Source organism: Sprattus sprattus (genome assembly GCF_963457725.1).
Source record: "Sprattus sprattus genome assembly, chromosome: 4".
NCBI classification, from domain to species: domain Eukaryota; kingdom Metazoa; phylum Chordata; class Actinopteri; order Clupeiformes; family Clupeidae; genus Sprattus; species Sprattus sprattus.
The window spans coordinates 12,124,659-12,144,650 of NC_137923.1; the positions used below are offsets into that span (position 1 = coordinate 12,124,659).

The 19,992-nt window shown below is 40.8% G+C and overlaps 3 protein-coding genes across 4 annotated transcripts in view; 2 read left to right on the top strand and 1 right to left on the bottom strand.

Annotated features, from left to right (window-relative positions):
• fyco1b (FYVE and coiled-coil domain autophagy adaptor 1b) overlaps positions 1–4,826 on the bottom strand; it is a 17,424-nt gene extending 12,598 nt beyond the window's left edge. For both annotated transcript variants that reach the window (XR_013968616.1, XM_080836999.1), the window contains exons 1-4: positions 4,773–4,826; positions 3,923–4,027; positions 1,771–1,877; positions 1,447–1,572 (exon numbers count right to left, since the gene is read on the bottom strand). Coding sequence is in view for 1 of the 2 variants with exons in the window: in XM_080836999.1 (XP_080693125.1) it covers positions 1,447–1,572; positions 1,771–1,877; positions 3,923–3,980 (291 nt within the window). In the remaining variant the exon portion in view is untranslated. The remainder of the gene's footprint in view (positions 1–1,446; positions 1,573–1,770; positions 1,878–3,922; positions 4,028–4,772) is intronic.
• A 1,412-nt stretch (positions 4,827–6,238) lies between these two features.
• xcr1b.1 (chemokine (C motif) receptor 1b, duplicate 1) lies at positions 6,239–7,300 on the top strand (the record flags this gene model as incomplete). Its single annotated transcript, XM_080837000.1, has 1 exon — positions 6,239–7,300. The coding sequence occupies one exon, from the start codon at positions 6,239–6,241 to the stop codon at positions 7,298–7,300; it is 1,062 nt and encodes a 353-aa protein (XP_080693126.1).
• Positions 7,301–10,343: 3,043 nt separating this feature from the next.
• xcr1b.2 (chemokine (C motif) receptor 1b, duplicate 2) lies at positions 10,344–11,614 on the top strand (the record flags this gene model as incomplete). Its single annotated transcript, XM_080836170.1, has 2 exons — positions 10,344–10,349; positions 10,589–11,614. 2 exons carry the CDS (start codon positions 10,344–10,346, stop codon positions 11,612–11,614), a joined length of 1,032 nt encoding a protein of 343 aa, XP_080692296.1.
• Positions 11,615–19,992: the final 8,378 nt, after the last annotated feature.

A 19,992-nucleotide genomic window follows, 5' to 3' on the forward strand; every position in this document is an offset into this window, starting at 1 on the left:
AAATAAAACACAAGAAGGATACCATATGGGTACTTTCCACTCCAAAACAATGCCTTACAATGTGTCTTTAAAGTAACATGATATTCACTTATACGTATCAAAGGTATCAACTGATTTAAACCTAAACCAACACTTTGCAAACAATTTTGAGTATAGTTTTTTATAGGCAGCTATTTTTTCCATCATCCTCAAATTCATTTTAATGGAAAATGGTCATGTGAAGGACAGATAAACACCCCTGTCCTGACAGATAAACACCACCACCAGCCGTCCAGGCACTTGTTCTCTGGTCAGGGGACAGAACAACTCACCAAAATGTAAGAAAAGCCTTCAGAGCACAACATTTAGCAAGCCTTTATCTGTGCCAGCTGGGCTGTAGGTGGTGTTTGCAAGACTAATGCATACTTTTTGGGTAGCTTTATATCAAAACCGCATCATGTAGATCAAAGGTTACAGGCGGAGCAGCCACATGGCACACATCACTTACAGATGATGCTTACTTTAGAGTCATTCAGAGTAGCAAAATGAACACACACATAGATGAACAACATAAAGCAGGAAACCATGAACATTAGACAACTAAATAATTCTCAACCTGGCCACCAAACACTGGTTTCTGTCTTGGCAGGATGTCAATGTTGTTTTCTTATCATAACCGTTGTTCTACAGCTTCCCTTCAAAAAGTAGTTTCTGGAGCTCCACTAGAAATTGCTGTCTCGGGTAATAGACACATCAACAAACCAAACAACGCAAGTGCTTAATATTAAGTCTCATATAAGCTTCTACATTTGGTAAGAAATACAGAAGTAACATGTAACATGCCCAAAATATTTTTAAAAGCTTTAGTACCTGTAACTTGATATCAATTTCTTAGTGAAAGGACAATGCATAATCTTTCTTTTCTTAAAATTACAGTGAAGTGTTAGAGTGACTGTGTTTGCAATGGTGCCATTGTATTTAGTCTAATGTACAGACTACATGCTACATACTACTTCGTATAATAGTATATAGAGGTAATGTTGGCATACTGGGCAACAATATATTTTCATAACACTACAAACAGCTTGATACACTACTCTTGAGTAATAACACGACTAGTATACATCATACTATTACAAACACAGGCAGTGAGAGTTTCAGGCAGTTCCCAAACATGAGCTCTTTGACCAGTAGTGTACAACCAACCTCATCTCATGATCATCTTTGACTCCACTTCATATCTCCAAAGGAAGGACACATCAATGAATAAGTATATTCAGGTCAAAGGTGACTAACAAACAAATAACTATGTTAAATTCAACAATAACTAAAAAACATGGTCAGATTACAGCCTAAGGTGGCTGACTGTCCTAGTCCTGCAAGACCCTTGGAGTGTGCGTGTGAGCCGGTCACTCAGACTGCAGGTCTAAACGTTTTGCGCACTGTTATACACTCATGGAGGATTACCTCAAGGATAGACTTGACGAAGCGGATGCCGTCATTAGCCCCTTTTAACTTTGCCAAACAGTCACAGAAATAATCCCAGTAGTCTTTCCTGGTGCCAAGAAAAGTCGTCTTCTCTTTCTGGTCAAACTAATGAAAGGACAAAGACCACACAATTCAAAGTCATTTCACGTACTGTATGTTTACATAAATCATCAAACAAATGTTTGCTGTCATACATTCACTACTTACGCAACAAAATAAAAATGATTTAAAATTGATCATCGAAGATGATTTGTGCTTGATGCAGCATACTGCGGTGGGTTTTCACACACAAGTGTACTGTACCTGCAGCAGGTACTCTAGCTTGTAGGAGAACTTGTGTAAGCTGGAGCTGTCGTCTGTGACGGGCTCTCCTGTTTCTCTGTGCTCCTTACTGAGCTCAGCCACAGCATCTGCAAGATAACACGCAGCAGCATCAGCCATATACACACACACACGCAGCAACATCAGCAGTCTACACACATGCAGCAACATCAGCCATCTACACACACATGAAGCAGCATCAGCCATATACACACACACGCAGCAACATCAGCCGTCTACACACACCCAGCAACATCAGTTGTCTACACACACACAGCAACATCAGCCATCTAGACACACACATGAAGCAGCATCAGCCATCTACACACACACACACACACACACACACACACACACACACACACACACACACAGGCAGCAACATCAGCCATCTACACACACACATGAAGCAGCATCTGCCATCTGCACACACACACACACACACACACACACACACACACACACACACACACACACACATCAGCCATCTACACACACACATGAAGCAGCATCAGCCATCTACACACACGCATCAACATCAGCCATCTTACACACACGCATCAACATCAGCCATCTAACACACACGCATCAGCATCAGCCATCTAACACACACACAGCAACATCAGCCATCTAACACACACACAGCAGCATCAGCCATCTACACACACACGCAGAGCAACATCAGCCATCTACACACACACGCAGCAACATCAGCCATCTAACACACACACAGCAACATCAGTCGTTTACACACACACACGCAGCAACATCAGCCATATACACACAGGGACAGCAAAATGAGCCATCTACACACACACAGAGCAAAATCAGCCATCTACACACACACAGAGCAACATCAGCCATCTACACACACGCAACAACATCAGCCATATACACACACACAGCAACATCAGCCAACTTACACACACACAGCAACATAAACCGTCTACACACACACACACCAGCAACACCAGCCATCTTCACAAAAACATACAGAGCAACATCACCCATATACACACACGCACAACAACATCAGCCGTCTACACACACACAGCAACATCAGCCATCTACACACACACAGCAACATCAGCCATCTACACACACACAGCAACATCAGCCAACTTACACACACACACAGCAACATAAACCGTCTACACACACACACCAGCAACATCAGCCATCTTCACACACACATACAGAAACATCAGGCGTCTATACACACATCCACAGAGCAACATCAGCCATATACATAAACGCCCAGCGACAACATCAGCCATCTAACACACACACAGCAACATCAGCCATCTACACACACACACCAGCAACATGAGCCATCTACACACACACATACAGAAACATCAGGCGTCTATACACACACCCACAGAGCAACATCAGACGTCTACACACACACACACACAGCAATATCAGTCGTCAACACTCTCACACACACACAAATATCAGTCGTCAAAACATACACACACAGAGAGCATCATCAGCCTTCTACACACATGCACACAGAAGCACCAGCTGTAGACACATATACTGTGAAAGGTGTGTGTGTGTGTGTGTGATCAGGGCCACATCAGTCCCAGAGTGCACTGCTCTCTTGAGAAAACACTATACTGCTGTTCATATAGTCTGGCCTAGTTACCTAACCAAAGTCTGCATACATAACTGCTCCATATATTTGATATAAACTATAAACATATAGCTATGCCCTTTTTAATTACATTGAATATGGTACAAACAGTATAGAGCCTTCCTGGGACATTATCTACAAAACACATAAATACCTATTTATATTATTCAAAAATATGCACAGTAATCAGTGCATCTTGGTGGAGAATTAGATTGGACGCTATTTAAAGTTTGAATCAGTCACCAGAGTTTTGCGCTTGTAAATCTCTAACAGCAGTGCCTGTGTGTCTGTGTGGAGCTATACATAGATAAATGACTGCACCAGTCTTTACTTTGATGATAAGACTATGGCAGTCTCTATTTTGGCAAGACTTATTACAACTGCTGACAAACTCTCTGTCAGATTGAAAGTGTTGTCAGTGAGCTACATCCCTTCAATCTTTACATTTGACTCAACAACAAGAACTATGGCACAGTGACTATCCCCTGCCAATACCATGTAGATCTCTGATGATCCTCTGTAGCTGATTTTCTCCAACCGAAATAGATGCCATGGTGGACTGATGGGGAAGAGGATGGCTTTAATCAGTCAGCATGGTCTCTGAAAAGTGAGAAGTATACAGACAAAATTAATAGTTTACATTATTGCCTTGGATTTCGTGAACCTTACCTTACAGGTTTAATAACAAGCATAGTCCACGCAGTCTTAACATCAAAGGTGTGTCAAAGTATTAATGTTTAGTCAACGTCGTCCAAATCTGAAAATGCTTTTCAATAACATATACAAAATAAAATAGTTTTCTTTAAATAACTAATCAGAACACAGTACAACAAATGTATTTGACACTCCACCCCAATGGCGCTAGAGTGAATCCGCTATTCAGAATAGTGCAGCTGACGTTAGGTATATCATTATCCTTTACAACTGACTCAAATATTGTCGAACATACATCATTGCACAACACCTCGGGGCTCTCCAACACCTTACGCTTATGACTACTTTCTAGTCAACATTTATAACAGGCCACTCAGCAATACAGTTTCTGGTGACTGTAAGCGACACCATAACAACGTAAAAACAAGCAAGCTATCTAAGAGACTTTTGTAGCGATTCCACCCACAACTGTTACACTTGAGAGACGTGACTTTCTACACAGAGAGATTTAAATCATCAGATAGATCGCGTGCGACAGGATATCGTGAATTACACCTGCTGTTCCACCACTCGCTCACATTCGCGACACAGACGAGTGACAAGACAACTCAACAGGGAGATTATAAACCGGCTAATAAATCGACGTATTTCCTATCATTTTAAAACACACACATATCGAAATAAAGCATACTTTGGTTAATGGACAGATGATCCAGCAGGTCGATAGGTTTACAGTGAATACCTGCTAGTCGGCTGTAAGGAGGGGATTGACCATGATTGACATCTCCGTGAACCAGTGAAAACACGTCCCTGTCGCTGAAGCGCAGGCTCCTGCTGCCCACAAGCCAAGTGCGGTTGCACTGTATAAGCAAGGTAAATAAACTGGTGGTCACATGACGTACCATGAGGTGATGAGTGGACACCATGTGGACTGGCCTCTTGGATTTACCATGCGACTTGAATTGAGCACCATTTCCATCCATTCCATTTGCCATCATTAAATAGTAACTTTGGACTCATTAAATCAGTCATTTTGCAAATGTCTAAACAAGTATTCTTGTAGCAGGGGAGGCCCAGAAACATTATAGGATGGTCAAGGCCCTGAAAAATTACATAGATTTAATATTTACACATGAAAATAGTTCAGGGGCCATTGATTTTTTTAGACACCTGCTTTCAAGCTCAATTGTGTTTCGTGACCTTTCAAATACAGTAAACATGTTGTTAGATCGTTGTTCCTCTAGGTAATCTCACATAGTTATTTCAGTACCTGTAGGTACATGGGAACAGATACCACCCTCCACCCACATGACGTAGTTCACTTCAACAGCATCAACATATCATTTAGTCTATTGTGTGCATTACCTATCTGTGTTTCTCTACAGTAAGACAACTGTATTTTCACTGTGTCTGTATTTTCACCAGAGAAGGTAGGCAAACAGCATATCTTAAAGGCATGACATTAATATAATAATTACTACAACTAAGTAATTTGATGGTTTTATGAGGTCTCATGTTTCCATTCACCTGCTTTTCTATCCTTCCATGTATTTTATTTGAAACAAAGTTACAGTGTAGGTTATTTGCAGACCCTGTTGTGGTATTGTGGTTCCTGTGAGAATTGAGTGGCTTTACATAAATGATAATAATGATTCTTGTAAATATTATATTTTGGGCTATTTTAAACCTTTTTAAAGATTTATGATGATTAAAAAAACCTTTAATGGTGTTCCACTCGGTTTTGTTCAAAATAAGAGAAATTTACAAAATATTTTAACATTATTTTACATTTAACATTTATTTGAACACAGCATAGGCTATGGGGTAGAGCAGTGTACGGCAGTACGGTGGTGATGGGTGCATGTACAGGTAGATCGGGTACAGCAGCGTCCCATAGCGATGATAGTCTAGACTAGGAGAGGGAAAAAAGACAGCGAGAGTGGGTTGAGTTTGGCTCTCCATATGCATAGATGAGGAGTAGTGGTGGTGAGGAGCAATGTTCAGGAATTGGATCATGCTATAAGGGAGAGAGAACATTTTTGTTAGTAGACGTCAATTTGGGAAACCGATAAGACGATACTTTTAGGTAGTCGATTAACAGCAGGTAATATGTCCATTTTATCAGTATTAATTTAAACATTCTATTTCTGACTTCAGATGACTTCAAGTGATGTTGTAACATCAGATGTTGGAATTACCACAGAGTATGAGTACCAACAGAGTGGCACAGCTCACTATGATGATGACTATGAGGACGACATGTGCACAACATCCGAGGTTCGCAAATTTGGAGCGATAGTCACGACTGTGTTCTTCTCTGTGGTGATAGTTTTCAGTGTGGTTGGGAACCTGCTGGTCCTGGTGGTCCTAGTGAAGTATGAAAACCTGAAGTCCATGACCAACACCTTCCTGCTTAACCTGGCCTTGTCCGACATCATTTTCACTGTGGGCCTGCCATTCTGGGCATCCTACGACATCCACACCTGGACTTTTGGAGACACAGCATGCAAAGCTGTGAGCTTCATCTTCGACATGGGCTTCTACAGCAGCATCATCTTCTTGACCATCATGACCATTCACCGTTACATGGCTGTGGTTCACCCAATGTCGGTAGTCATTTCCAGGAAGAGCATTCACTGCGTGGTGACGTCTCTCACCGTGTGGGTGGCCAGTTGCATGGCAGCCACCCCAGCCCTTCTCTTCAAGACCAAGGTCTTCAATCCAAATGACGGGTCTTGGCATTGCCAGTATACAGACATCACATGGAGGCTGGTGGGGTTCTATCAGCAGAATGTTTTTTTCCTGGTCTCCTTCACCATCATTGCTTTCTGCTACTCCCAGATCCTTCTTCGTCTCCTTCGCCCCACCTCCCATACCAGGCACAAGACCGTGAGGCTCATCCTCAGCATCGTGGTGGTTTTCTTCCTAGACTGGGCACCTTACAACGTGGCTGTATTCTTGAAGTCTTTAAAGTTCTGGGAGCTGGAGCCTTTCACTGACTGCAGAGTCAGCAACTCAGTGGAGTATGCGTTTTACGTGTGCCGCCTGGTCGCCTTCTCCCACTGCTGCCTAAACCCTGTGTTCTATGTGTTTATGGGCATCAAGTTCCGGACCCATCTGAAGAAGCTGCTGCAGTACTTCTGCAAGGAGGTGGCTGAGCCCCAGCGACGCCACAGCCGACTCATATACTCAAATGGTGAGGAGTGCTCCATGTACTGATCGTGTTGGATTGCAAATTATCTAGCTCAGGGGTGACCAGCGCTTCTTCTGGGGCCCCTCTGCACCAACACTCTTTGATATATCTATCCTTGCTCTGTGCACACATGTCATTGAAATCAGTGAGTTTATAAAGCTCTTTAGTGGCTACATGCATCAGGCACATTCAGCTTAACATGCGTGCCATTGAGTAGATTATTCAGAGTTGCAGAGCAGGGAAAGAGTGAATGCATGCAGCTAGGGAGAAGGGAACAAGGAGAAAGACTGACTAACACCTGGTTTCTATTGTATTTCTGCTAGAAATGTAACTATACTAACAGTGTTTGCTCTGATACTAGACCCTTCAGGTCACTTTTGTCATTAGTTGCTATTTTAATAATTTCCGTTGGTTAAAATCGTGGTAAGACTAACTCAGATGTCTTCTTTGCTAGACACAGCATTTATTCAAATAAAATCTTGAAAACTTGTATTGTGTATATAGTCGAAAATTGCAAATAAATGTTTCTTTTTTATTTCAGCCTGTACATTGACAACTGTTACCTCCTTCCATGACCAGTTATGAAAAAAGTCTCTAAACTGAAGTAAGCAACAGATTAGGACCTAGCGGTTATTTTTTCTCATTTTGACCGTGAGGCGATTGGAGCTTTCAGGCAGACTAGCTTGAGCAGAGTATCTTATCTTTGTTTTAAGGCTATATCCATTTGAATTTAGGCTTTATTTTTTAACATGACACGTGTGAATGTGTCTTCTGTCATGTAGCCATTCAACCAAATTGTAGCACAGTCATTTGGGACATGATGGCATTAAAATCATTGTAGTCAGTCTTAAAAGATCTGTCTGTTTGACGTGTATTGTTTCTGTGTTAATGTCTTCATAAAATAAAAGTTGAAAGAATGTTCTGCCTTGTGGTTTTGTGATTGACCTATCAATTTGTCTTTTATGGCCTGACAGGATAGCTTTTCTGGAAGCAGTTTCATTCCATCTCATGCCATTATGGAACTTGCTTATCACATATCACAGAAATGCATGTCATGCTGAAGTTACAACAATTTCTGCCAAAAACCTTGAAATTTGCCAGTTCTAGTATTACCATGAAATTCCATTGGAATAGTGTTACCACATGAGGAATTATGTTTCCTTTTCACATTCCTACCTTTTGAAACGATTGTAAGTTTCTTTGGACAAAAGCATCTGCCAAATGAATACATGTAATGGGATGTACATTTCTCAAACAAGTTATTTTAACTGTGTGTACATTACATTCAGGCATTCTGGAACATTCTAATCAGCCAGTGTGTGTAGAACATTGTGTAACACAAGCATAAACAAAATTAAATGAGCCGTTGCAAAGACAAATTATTAGTGAGACAGTATTCAGGTGCCGGCCCAGCTTTCTACTCTCACCCTGCACTACATTTATAAGTCTTGGAAAGAGCTAGAGATGACAAGCCTATTACTTTTGCTGTGGATGAGACATGCCAGATAGGCTTTCCTCTCCTTTAGTCTGGCTCTGAGGCTCCTCACACTTCATGTCAATTAGGAATGCTTGTGGCAGGGATAAATGCAGTGACATGGTCAACATTTCTGTTACTGTGAATAGCCAAGCGAGCAAAATGCAGTAAGTTAAAATTAAACAATTCTTTAATATTTTAAGCAAGATTACTTTTTTTTTTTACATTTCCGTCTCTTACAGTTTTAAAATAACAAAGCCAAGACTACTACATAGTCAATACTTGAGACAGTTGCAGAGGGGTTCTTTTTAAGAAATTCTGCACACTTTTTCTTGTCCTGTTTTTTTACCCTCATTTGAGACACTTGGTCAATGCTGTAGTCTTTATCTCAGCATGTGGTTGACTTGAACAGTTAAACATACAGTAAGCACAAATGCTTCCTTAAAGTGTAGAGTATTGTCAGCATGTTTTTGTTTGACTGTCTCTGACAGAACGTTTCACAGCCTTACACTCATTTTATAAACGAGATATTCATGAAAGGCTATATTTATGAATATAATATCATTAAAAGCTTGTCTGGGAATTCCCCACCCCGTCACTGCATTTCATCTGCTCAGTTAGTCTGGCGAAGTACTAAATGGAGGTCCACTTCAGTCACGTAATTGGACACGCCTTTAACCAATCAGACCAACGATACTATACAACGATACAACGATCGGTAATAAAGCAAACACATTTTTTTTCTGTATGAATTGTTCCAGAGCAGGTTTCTGTTCTATTTTCAAAGAAAACTTGCCTTGAAATCATCCAAGACAGCCGCGAGAGCAGTATATAGTTTGCTGTGCTTTTCTCTTTGGTTTCGCTTTTGTTACGTAGACGTAAGTAAAATGCTGTGCAATCTTTGCCAGACCCACTTCTCAGGCAAAATCAAATTTGCCGTATGAAGAGGGGCGGGACTTCCCAGACAAATTAAAAGCATAATTTATTTGTAAATAAGGAATTATTCTTGGAACAGAGTAACAACAAATGCTACAATGACAAGAAGAATGTATGTTATAGATATGTCATATTGGGACATGGCTGGAGATCTTGGTTTTAACCTCCCCTAAAGAGGAGGAGCTACTGTACTTCACAGTTTTCTCATACTGAATCTTAATATTCATGGTGTAACATCAATGTTATGAAGAACTGTTACATGATACCAAACGCACAGTCCCAATCTGACATTGATCAGAATATGTATGTTTCCAAAAAATACAAAGGATACATGTAGATTAAAGGAATGAGTTTAAAAAAACATTTAAAAAATACAAATGTGTATGAATGTATAGGCCTATAAAAACTATACATTCACATTATACATGTAAAATGTGTAAATCCCCGTCTACATATTTCATTAACATGCCTCCTCTTTTCATACATGTGCTGTTCATGAAGCAATATTGAAACTAGAATTGCCAAATGTAAGCTACAAAAAGCACTGATGAGTTAACACTTCCTGTCTTGCTGACTCAGACGGGTGTTAAATGTTTTTCCTCATTCTTGTAAGTGGAGCATTCTCTCAAGACCTACTTGCTCAAACAGAGGGCATTGAAATGTCGGTAAGTTTTTCTCTGCATCACAAAAACTAAATAAAACATAACACATTTTTGTTTTGTTTTTTATTTTAGATTTTATCGGCTGTTTTGTGTGAGGGAAATGTGCAATGGTGGTCGAATATCAATAGGCTACTGTAGCTCTAGTTTGTTTTCTATGTTACTTTAAGTCCAAATTCCCATGAGTCGGCACCTCAAAGGGCTAATTTTAACCATTGGTTTCCTCCTGTGTGTATCTTTTACAGGACTCTTTGACAGAAACAAATAATCAGAGTATATCATATGACCCTAACCCTCTTGAGCTCTGCACAATAAATTCTCATGGCCAAATCATGGCCACATGCCTCCTACTCATCTTCGCCCTCAGCATGGTGGGCAACTGTCTGCTGGTGTATGCCCTAGTCTGCCTCGAGGACTTGCGGCGTGTGTCCAACATCTTCTTCCTTTGCCTCGCCTCATTCGATCTCCTCTTCACGCTCACACTACCGTTCTGGGCCGTCGACCACCTACACCACTGGGTGTTCGGCAACGCCGGCTGCCAGATCCTGATCGGGGCTTTCTTTGTCGGCCAAAACGGGGGTCTCATGCTTCTGACCGCAATGACGCTAGACCGCTTCTGCACTGTGGTGCTGAAGGGACGGCCCACAGCCCTACCACGCCAGAGGCTTCTGTGCGCTCGCATCATCTGTGCAGCCACGTGGGTCATCAGCATTGCCGCAAGCCTTAGAGATGCCCTCAACTCCAGGACTGTCGAATCTGAAGATGGAATGTACTTTTGTGAACCTGGAGAGGTTGGAGAGTTGGAAGAGAGGGTTGGTTACTATATGCTGACTATTTGTCTCTTTCTACTTCCTTTTGTCATTATCGTGTTTTGCTACAGCTGTATTCTGTGGACTGTCATGTCCGTCCCAAACATGAGAGGGCGGCAACCGACGGTTGTGCTTATGCTTTGTATCGTCACTGCTTTCTTCACCTGCTGGGGACCCTACAATCTTGTGCTGTACCTACGCATGGTTCTTGATATCTCTGACTGTGAAACTGAAAAATACATATCCCTTGCAGAAGTCATTTTTTATATCCTTGCTTATTCTCACTGCTGTATCAATCCGGTTATTTATATGCTCAGGCCGAGGTTTAGGACAATACTCTGCCGACTCGTCTGTTGTTCGGTGCCTGCCAGTCAGCCAATCAGCCTGTCTCATATGAGTCACAATGCTGTTGAAATGCATGACGGACCCAAAAGTGTCGAGATGACGCTGATGGAGCAATAGAAGTCAAAAGCAAGACAGACAATAAAGTGAATCAAATATTTAACCAGTATTTTCTCTGTGTAGGCTTCTTGTGTTTTTCTGTGTGGTTCTTGATGAATTTGTTATGAATGTGTAATGGAGTCACATGTACCAAATGGGGTGGACCCTTTCTATAGATGTTTTTGAACATTGAGCTTCCAGTCATCAAACTCAGTGTTCTCTTTAACACATCAGTGGCAGTAACAAAGAATTGCTCCCAAAATACTGCATATGCATTCTATGGTAGGTAAATGCATTTACATATTTACATATTTTCTGCCAATATTATGCCTTTGTGTGCGAACATTTGGGCACCTCTGGATGACAATTAAAGTTGTATGTATATATATATCAATAATATGTTAAAAGAAGAGATGATTTATTTTGATATTTATTCAATGAAGTTTATACAGTGAACTCAGATATTTATGTAATTAACTCATATATACTGTATATACTTAAACCTCATACGTATGTATGCTAAACGGCATTACGTTTTCCCATTACTTGTACTCTGCAATGACAATAAAATTGAATCTAATCTTATCTAATAAACAATAAACTCTGATATTTATACAATGAAGTCAGATATTTATGGTATAAGGTCAGATATTTATGGAATGAATATACATACACACAACAAAAACTAAATAAACTCTGATACACATACAGCAAAGTCAGATATTTATACAATTACCTTTAATGTATATATTTATACAATTACCTTTGATGTATATATTTATACAATTACCTTTAATGTATATATTTATACAATTACCTTTAATGTATATATTTATACAATTACCTTTAATGTATATATTTCTGCAATACAGCAAGCCAGATATTTATACAATAAACTTTAATGTATATATTTCTGCAATACAGCAAGCCAAACTGTAATTATTTATTGATTTTGATATAATTTGAACAACGTAAGATTTATATGGAATTATATTACAATAAACAATGGTTCTATATCAACAATTGTATAAATCAGAGTTTATTACATATACATCTTTGAAGGTGTAACAGAGTGAAACAGAGTTTTTCATTTCATTCTGTATAAATATACCTGAAGCTCCTATGTATGAATGATTGAAGTATACCTGCATGAAGTGTTAACTGTTTATTGTATTCAATGCATAGGGGATACGTTTCTTAGATTCCTGTGAGTTGTATGGGAAACTGCTGGTTAGAATGAAACTAACCCGTTGTGTCTGTTTCTGACTGGAGACCATTATTGTCAGTGTGCTCTGATTGGTTGTAAAAGATCTGTTTAATTCTGGTTGGGTAAGAACTGTGGGAGGACAGGGGGATAAGTAGAAAGACCGGTAAAGAAAAAATGGTGAATTGAGGTGAGCGATTGTGTGGCGGAGAGGTGCAAGCCAACATTACAAAACCTGAAACACTTTTACGAAGCTTGAGACAAATTGAAATTTTGGAAAACATTTTTACATATCATAAAACTCAATTAGATTACCATAACACATTTGTATCGAAACAAATTAACATTTCAGAAAACAAATTAACAAGACGTGAAACACTTTTACAAGTCTCAAAACAAATGTAGAAGTGGCAAAACTAATTTTCAAATGACATTAACCAGAAAGGGAATGTACCAACTCCGAGATTGACGTGGAAGTGATAATAGAAACGCTCAATTTGAGTTGATGGAGTTCATGGTGACTCAAGATGGACAGCGATAAAGTGGTGTTTTGCCCTTTTTGTGGCAAACATATGAGCCGATTAACGCGATTTTGTTTTTTCGTGTGGTCGGTCTTTAGAGTTTTTAAATTGACTTAAGGACCAGATATCCTGCAGCAGTGCATACAATACAATACAATACAATATGAGGGACACTCATACGCTGTAATCATGGACATGTTAACATGTTTATACGGTGTAGCCTACACATCAGCTTGAGGTCTCTGAAAAAACTTTGGCATTGGCACCCTCGAGGATTGAGCTCCCGGATCAAATTCATTACATGATCCCTCTTCACTCACAGATTGAACTTTACTTGAGCACCTGCCACATCATGCGGCAGCCAAACAGCTGTCCAGGTCCACGAAGTTCCAGTCGTATTGCCCTAATTATGACGTTTGTAGAGGAGAAATCCTTTCTGCGATAGAACCCCGCATCATTCAGTTTGCCTTTCACCATGAACTCCATCAACTCAAAGCTGTCAGAGTTCCTGAGGCATCTTGAGCAGTCTTTGCTGAGAGTAGTTGAACAAGGAGGGCTGCCTCCCACCTGTGTTAACAAAGCATGAGTAGAGCAGTTATTGAGGGGAGCAGTAGCTTCTGACCTAATGCTAGGTAATCTCAGCTTAACAGAAAGGTAAAGCAACCCGCCAACCTTTTTGCAGCTTTTGAAGGAGATCTGCATGGAGGAAAAATACGATGCTTCAAGACCTAAACTGGTGTCATCCACTAACTGTCTGCATGCTCAGCAAGTCATGAAGTCAGAAATTAAAAAGACTGAAATCCCAAGTAGCTGCTGTGGCTGGAAACAATTGTATATATATATCTGACTGACGGAGTTAGCACTTCATTGTGTATATGATAGCTTTTAGTCTGGGACACCAGTGACCTCCAGGAAAGACTGGCGTGGGTGAGTGACGCTAGCAACCTTACTCACAGCACTCGCAAGAGGGCAATGAGCTATACCCCCAGAGTCTCCAGAGAGGGGGGGAGGATGAGAGACTCATAAGGACGGATTCAACAGAAACGGCTACTGCAAGCATACCGACAACGAGACGGCTCACCCAGACCGCAATAACAGGGGAAGTGTTAGAAGTGAAGTGCCATTGCGGGAAGATCTGCAAAAACACAAGGGAACTAAAGATACTTCAATCTAAGACCACCTGTGGGAAAGGGGAAAAACAGATGCAGCGCATGGTGGAGACACCTAGTGAGACGCAGGTGGACTCCTGTCAGGAAGCATCTGCTCCACCCCTCTCCTAACACTACCCCAGGCACCCAACCTCCAGAAAGGCGGCATCCCAGGCTCCCCTGGATGTTGGGAGCACACAAGCACAGCACAGGAGACCTCTCAGCATCTGCTCCACCCCTTAACCATAGGGTCCCTCCTAACACTACCCCAGGCACCCAACCTACCACAACCCCAACCTTAATCCAGCAAGGCGGTAACCCAGGCTCCCCTGGATGTTGGGAGCACACAAGCATCCTCAGCCAGCTGATCCGCGAGGACAAGGAGAGCAAAGGAGAACAGTCGTCTAGCTCAGCGCAGCGGAGGGTGTTGTTTCGTCCTGAAGGGATTTATTTTTGGATAATGACCGACGGATTGAAGATATTCCTCCAACATACCTCTTTTTAACGATTTAGTTGCCGTTTCATGAGTCCCGTTTAGAAATAAATAGTTCTTCAAGCAAATACAACTTTGAAGTTTCAGGTGTTGCGTAGGGACCCATTACTTGCTGACTTCAAATTTCCATGAGTCTGTTACGTTAAAATGACCGGACTTCTTGCGGAATGATATGAAAGAGGTGAATTAGAAGCACAATACCCGTTGCCAAGGACAGCGGTCATTATCTTTTCGCAGAGGTCTTAATGTAGGGTAGAACGTTGGGATGGCCCATTCAAATCAACGGTACTTTTTGGAACATTCTGAAGAGCCGTATAATAAAATATTTGAATGCAATGTGTTATGTGTATTTGCTACATGCCCTGCCATTTATTATAATGATGCTAATCATAATTTGTTTTCTTTGTTATTATTATTATAGTAGTTTTCTTGTTGAAATACTTTTTTTATTGTAATGTAATATAAGATAATATTATATACATTATATTGTATTGTGTATATAACTTAAATTAATTAATTATAATTTGAAATTTGTTCTCTTCTTTCTGTTTAGATAGTTATTTGTTGTCATGAAATCCAATGGAACACTGACAACTGCAGATCCTTACGGCAATTACTCAGACTATGATGAGCCTGTGCCGCTTGAAGAGGATGTGCTGGGGATCTTCTACTCGATTTTCCCCACTGTCTGCTACATCCTGATCTTCTTTGTTAGCTTGGCAGGAAATGGTTTCCTCCTCTGGGCTCTGCTGAAGCAGGAGGACCTAAGGCAGACGTCCAGCCTGCTGCTGCTGCACCTCACGCTGTCTGACCTGATCTTCACTGTGACACTTCCCTTCTGGGCAGTGTATGTCAGCCATGGCTGGGATATGGGTGAGATGGCATGCAAGCTCCTGACTGGCATGCTGTTCTTGGGCTTCTACAGCTATATGATGTTCCTCATGGCCATGACTGTTAACCGCTACAGAGCAGTTGTGCACGCTGTCACAGCATCCACCTTCAAGCCCAACGTTCACCTTATGAGTGCCGGGCTGTGGGTGTTCTGTTTGACCTTCAGCATACCAGAGATGGTGTTCTCAGAGACGGAGGAATTCAATGACGCTGTGGATTGCATTCAGACCTACGGGTCACACATGCCAGAGTATCTGGTGTATTACGTGCAGATAAGCATTTTCTTCTTGTTGCCGTTCTCAGTCATCACGTTCTGCTACACAAGGATGTTGTTCCGCATCAGACCCTCAGTACTCACACGTATGAGGCTGCACTCTCAGTGTCTGGCCAAACCAACATCTAAGGGTTTCAAAAAAACTAAAATAATAATAATTTATTAATCAAATGTTTTGGAAGGGGATTTCACAAAAAAAGCGTCTGCCAAAATACTTTATACTTAAACTGGAACGTGTGGGTCGTGTCACAATAACTGGCAGGGTCAAATGGTTATTTCAAATGTTGTTTAACTCCAAATGAATTTAATGAGTGTATGACACTGAATGTACTGAATTACGTGTTAGTGTTATGAGACAGTTTTGTTAACTAAGCTCTAAACTGCTTTGCGTAAATGTAGAGTTAAAATATGTTCAGAAAGTGAGATTAAGGATTAGATGTTGACTCTTAAAATATGTAGACCTGTAAACATTTTTACATTATTACTATTATTTTATTAACATATTATATGCAAGTTATGCAGCAAGTCTTCCTATGTCTCAGCTGGTAGAGAGAATGGTAGAGCCAGGTGTTTATAATCAGATTAGAGAATTGATGTACTGGGGGATTCTGAAACTGAACAAAAACGAAGCACCTTTGCCAGGGTTTTAGAAGACATGCAGTCATTTTATGGCAGCCTTCCACCACTCTGGGAGTCCACTATCAGCCTTTAATGCAAATAAATAAAGCTTTTCATTAATTCACATGGTAGCATCAACTCCAGCTTAGTGATTTGGGGGTTAATCAATGTGTCGCTATCATCATTTATCATTCGTTCATTTATAAAAGCTTTATTGTTTAGATATTGTGTTTTGATATATAACTAGCAGGTTAACAATAAAACATTTAGCAATTTCTGTACATATGTGTCATTGAAATGTCTACGTATAAATAGTAAAAGTAACAAATATTAAGTGAAATTTACATAAGAAAATGCTTGTGAATTTTAAAAAAGAGGGGTTAAAATTGAGGTAATTTGTTCAATTTCAATTTGTTTAAATATTAGAGATAATGAAAACAGATGTTCATCATTTTCATCCATGGTTCATCATCCAAGTAATGTGATCCCAAGGGTGGAGGTTACAAAAATGAAATGACAAAAATAGAGGTGAAGAAAATGCATACATTGAAAAATAAAGGATGATAACTGTCGATTTATAACACTACTGTCTACCATTCATTATTCACAATACCCAACTAACATTCATCATTTACAGCAAGCAATTCTGATTGCTTCTGACCCCCAGAGGATGTGTTGTCATTTTGTAGTCCGTCATGGACTTTTGTGTCTAATTGAAATTATTTCCTCTATTTGAGAATAACACAGGGCTTTTAGATAATGGCTCCTACTCTGTCCAAAAACAAAGCACGCCGACATGCGCCTGTTTTGCCCTGTATACTTTTGTCGTCTTACTTTGAGTGCATCATGTGATCTTCGATGCTGTTAAGAGAGCAAACTCATTTAAATGTTTTGCTACATGAGAGCATATCAAAGCTACTCAGTCTGGACTTGGGTCGGCTGGGTTGTAGAGACTTGGGTTAAGTTGGAAAGGTATTAATAAATTCGAAGTTCCCGGGACAATAAGTCATGAACGAATGTCTTTTTTCTTCAGTAATAAAAATTAAAACCAAGCTACAACCTAATTGTTATCAAAACAAACTGACCTCCAAGCTGGACATAGCATAGGTATCTATGTGCAGATGGCTGTGATGGAAGTGCTGAAGGATCGTCTACAAAGTGCCTTCTAGCGGGGTCTCCCATGCACCATGAAACCTGCAGGTGGTCCACAACGTGGTGGCACAACCTAAAAGGGCACGTCACTCCGCTGCTAATTGACATCCACCCACTATCCATGGTTATCTAAGCTTGCCTTCAGAGTGACTTCTGGTTCGGCACTCATATTGAGCAGATTAAGTATTTATTGCTTACTAGAATGTCTCCTAATGTACTGGAGCTTTGGATAAAAGTGTCTGCCACAGAGTAAATGTAAATGCGATGTAAACATGAGACTAATATCTACAGTACAGCTTAATGACATACCTCATGTGAGGAGAGTTATCCCACTTAAAACAAAGACCCTTCTGCACAATAGTAGACTCCAGATAATATTTGCTTTTTGCTAAACATAATGACCCTGCATGGCTTGTTGACAGGAGAAAGACTGATGCAAACCAAGAGCAAGTGGGTATGCGTTATATGGCATGGCTGGTCTTCTTTTCTTGTTGCAAATCCAGGATGCAAAGCATTCGTAGAAGTGAATGACCCAGACCAGACCCAGAGAGAGGACCAAAACCTAGACCACCAGTGTCAAAAAGAGAACTTAGACCACGAGCACTAAAACCACAGAGACAGTCCTGACTCTAAACACCAAAACCAGACACGGACCTAAATGTAGACCATTAAGATCAGAAACAGGACTGTGAGAAGGTGAATTCTCCCCCTCCTCACTGTGGCAAAAAGGGATGGTGCCCTTTAAGACTGTTGGACTCCTCCCCCATAATGGTGGGTTCCTGGCTCACCTGATGCCAATGATGGCACTAATCAAGACACTGTGGCTGTGCCCTATTTAAAGGGTGCCTAATTTCATGTGAGGGAGATGGGCTGAGAGAGACAGGCATGAGAGGCCGTGAAAGGTTTGAACAAAGAAACCACTTGCTTGATGTTAGGTGAAGTTGGTTTTGTATCTAGATGTGTGGATACTGTACCTTGTCTTTGTGCCTTGTTTTCATGTCTAGTTTCTGTGCCTTGTTAAATGTGCCTAGTCAATGTGTTTAGTTCATGTGTTTATTTTGAGTGGCTAGCAATGTACCTAGCTTCGAGCTAAGTGCCTGGGCCGAGTTTGGGGCCTGGCTTTGGGCCTTGAGAAGGTGCCATCATTTGGGCCTAATCGGCCAAGCAGGTGCCCAGGGTGCCACGCACTTGAGTTCCGAGGGGTACGGCCTGAATGTTTTTGTTTGTTTATTTTGTGGGCACTGTGTTGGGGTTTATAGCCCTGTGTAAATAAATATATATATATTTTTATAAGAGAGCCACAATCTTCTGTGTAGTGTTTTCCCCCTCAACTTCACCCCGTCCAGTCGCCACATCCCTAAAACAACATGGGGTGACCGTCCGGTCTTTCACAAGGACCTAGACCCACACTAGCAAGAACAGAATCAGGACGTAGACACTGAATAGCAGCATCAGATGTGGAGACTAAACCTGGACCACCAATTCCAGAATCATGACTTGGACACTGAGAAGCAGCATTAAATGTGGAGACTCAACCTAGATCACCATGACCAGAATCAGGATGGGCTTGTCCATCACTCTTCCAGATCTGTGTATTACTTCCTTGATGCCTAGCCTTTGTTTGTGTTTCAGCATGAATCATCTTTAGCCTTCATTTCCTGTTTTCAGATTCTAAATGATTCTGATGCATGCCTGAGCAATACCACAGACAGTGATAGCAATCTTCCCTTTATATTTTAAGGAACTCTAAATTTAACAAATAAATAGCGTTTAGCGTCTGCTAAATGACTAAATGTAAATAAACGAATAACGGAGCTTGTATTGTCCTCAATGTATAGCATATAAGATTTTATTTAGGGGCCAAGTCGCAATGGCGCTCATCCATGCCAGTTGCCACAAGCTTGCCAAATCAAACTCAGGGAGAGAATAGTAAACAAGAAAGTAAAACCAAATTCTTAGGTGAAAATTCACACTCAAGTTTACCTCGAACTCCAGAGTGGTTTATAAGTATCTTTTTATTCAATTTGCATATCTGGCTCTAATGTCTTGGCAGACAAGAGAGCAGCACGGGCCCACTCCCAGACTGCAGCAGACAAGA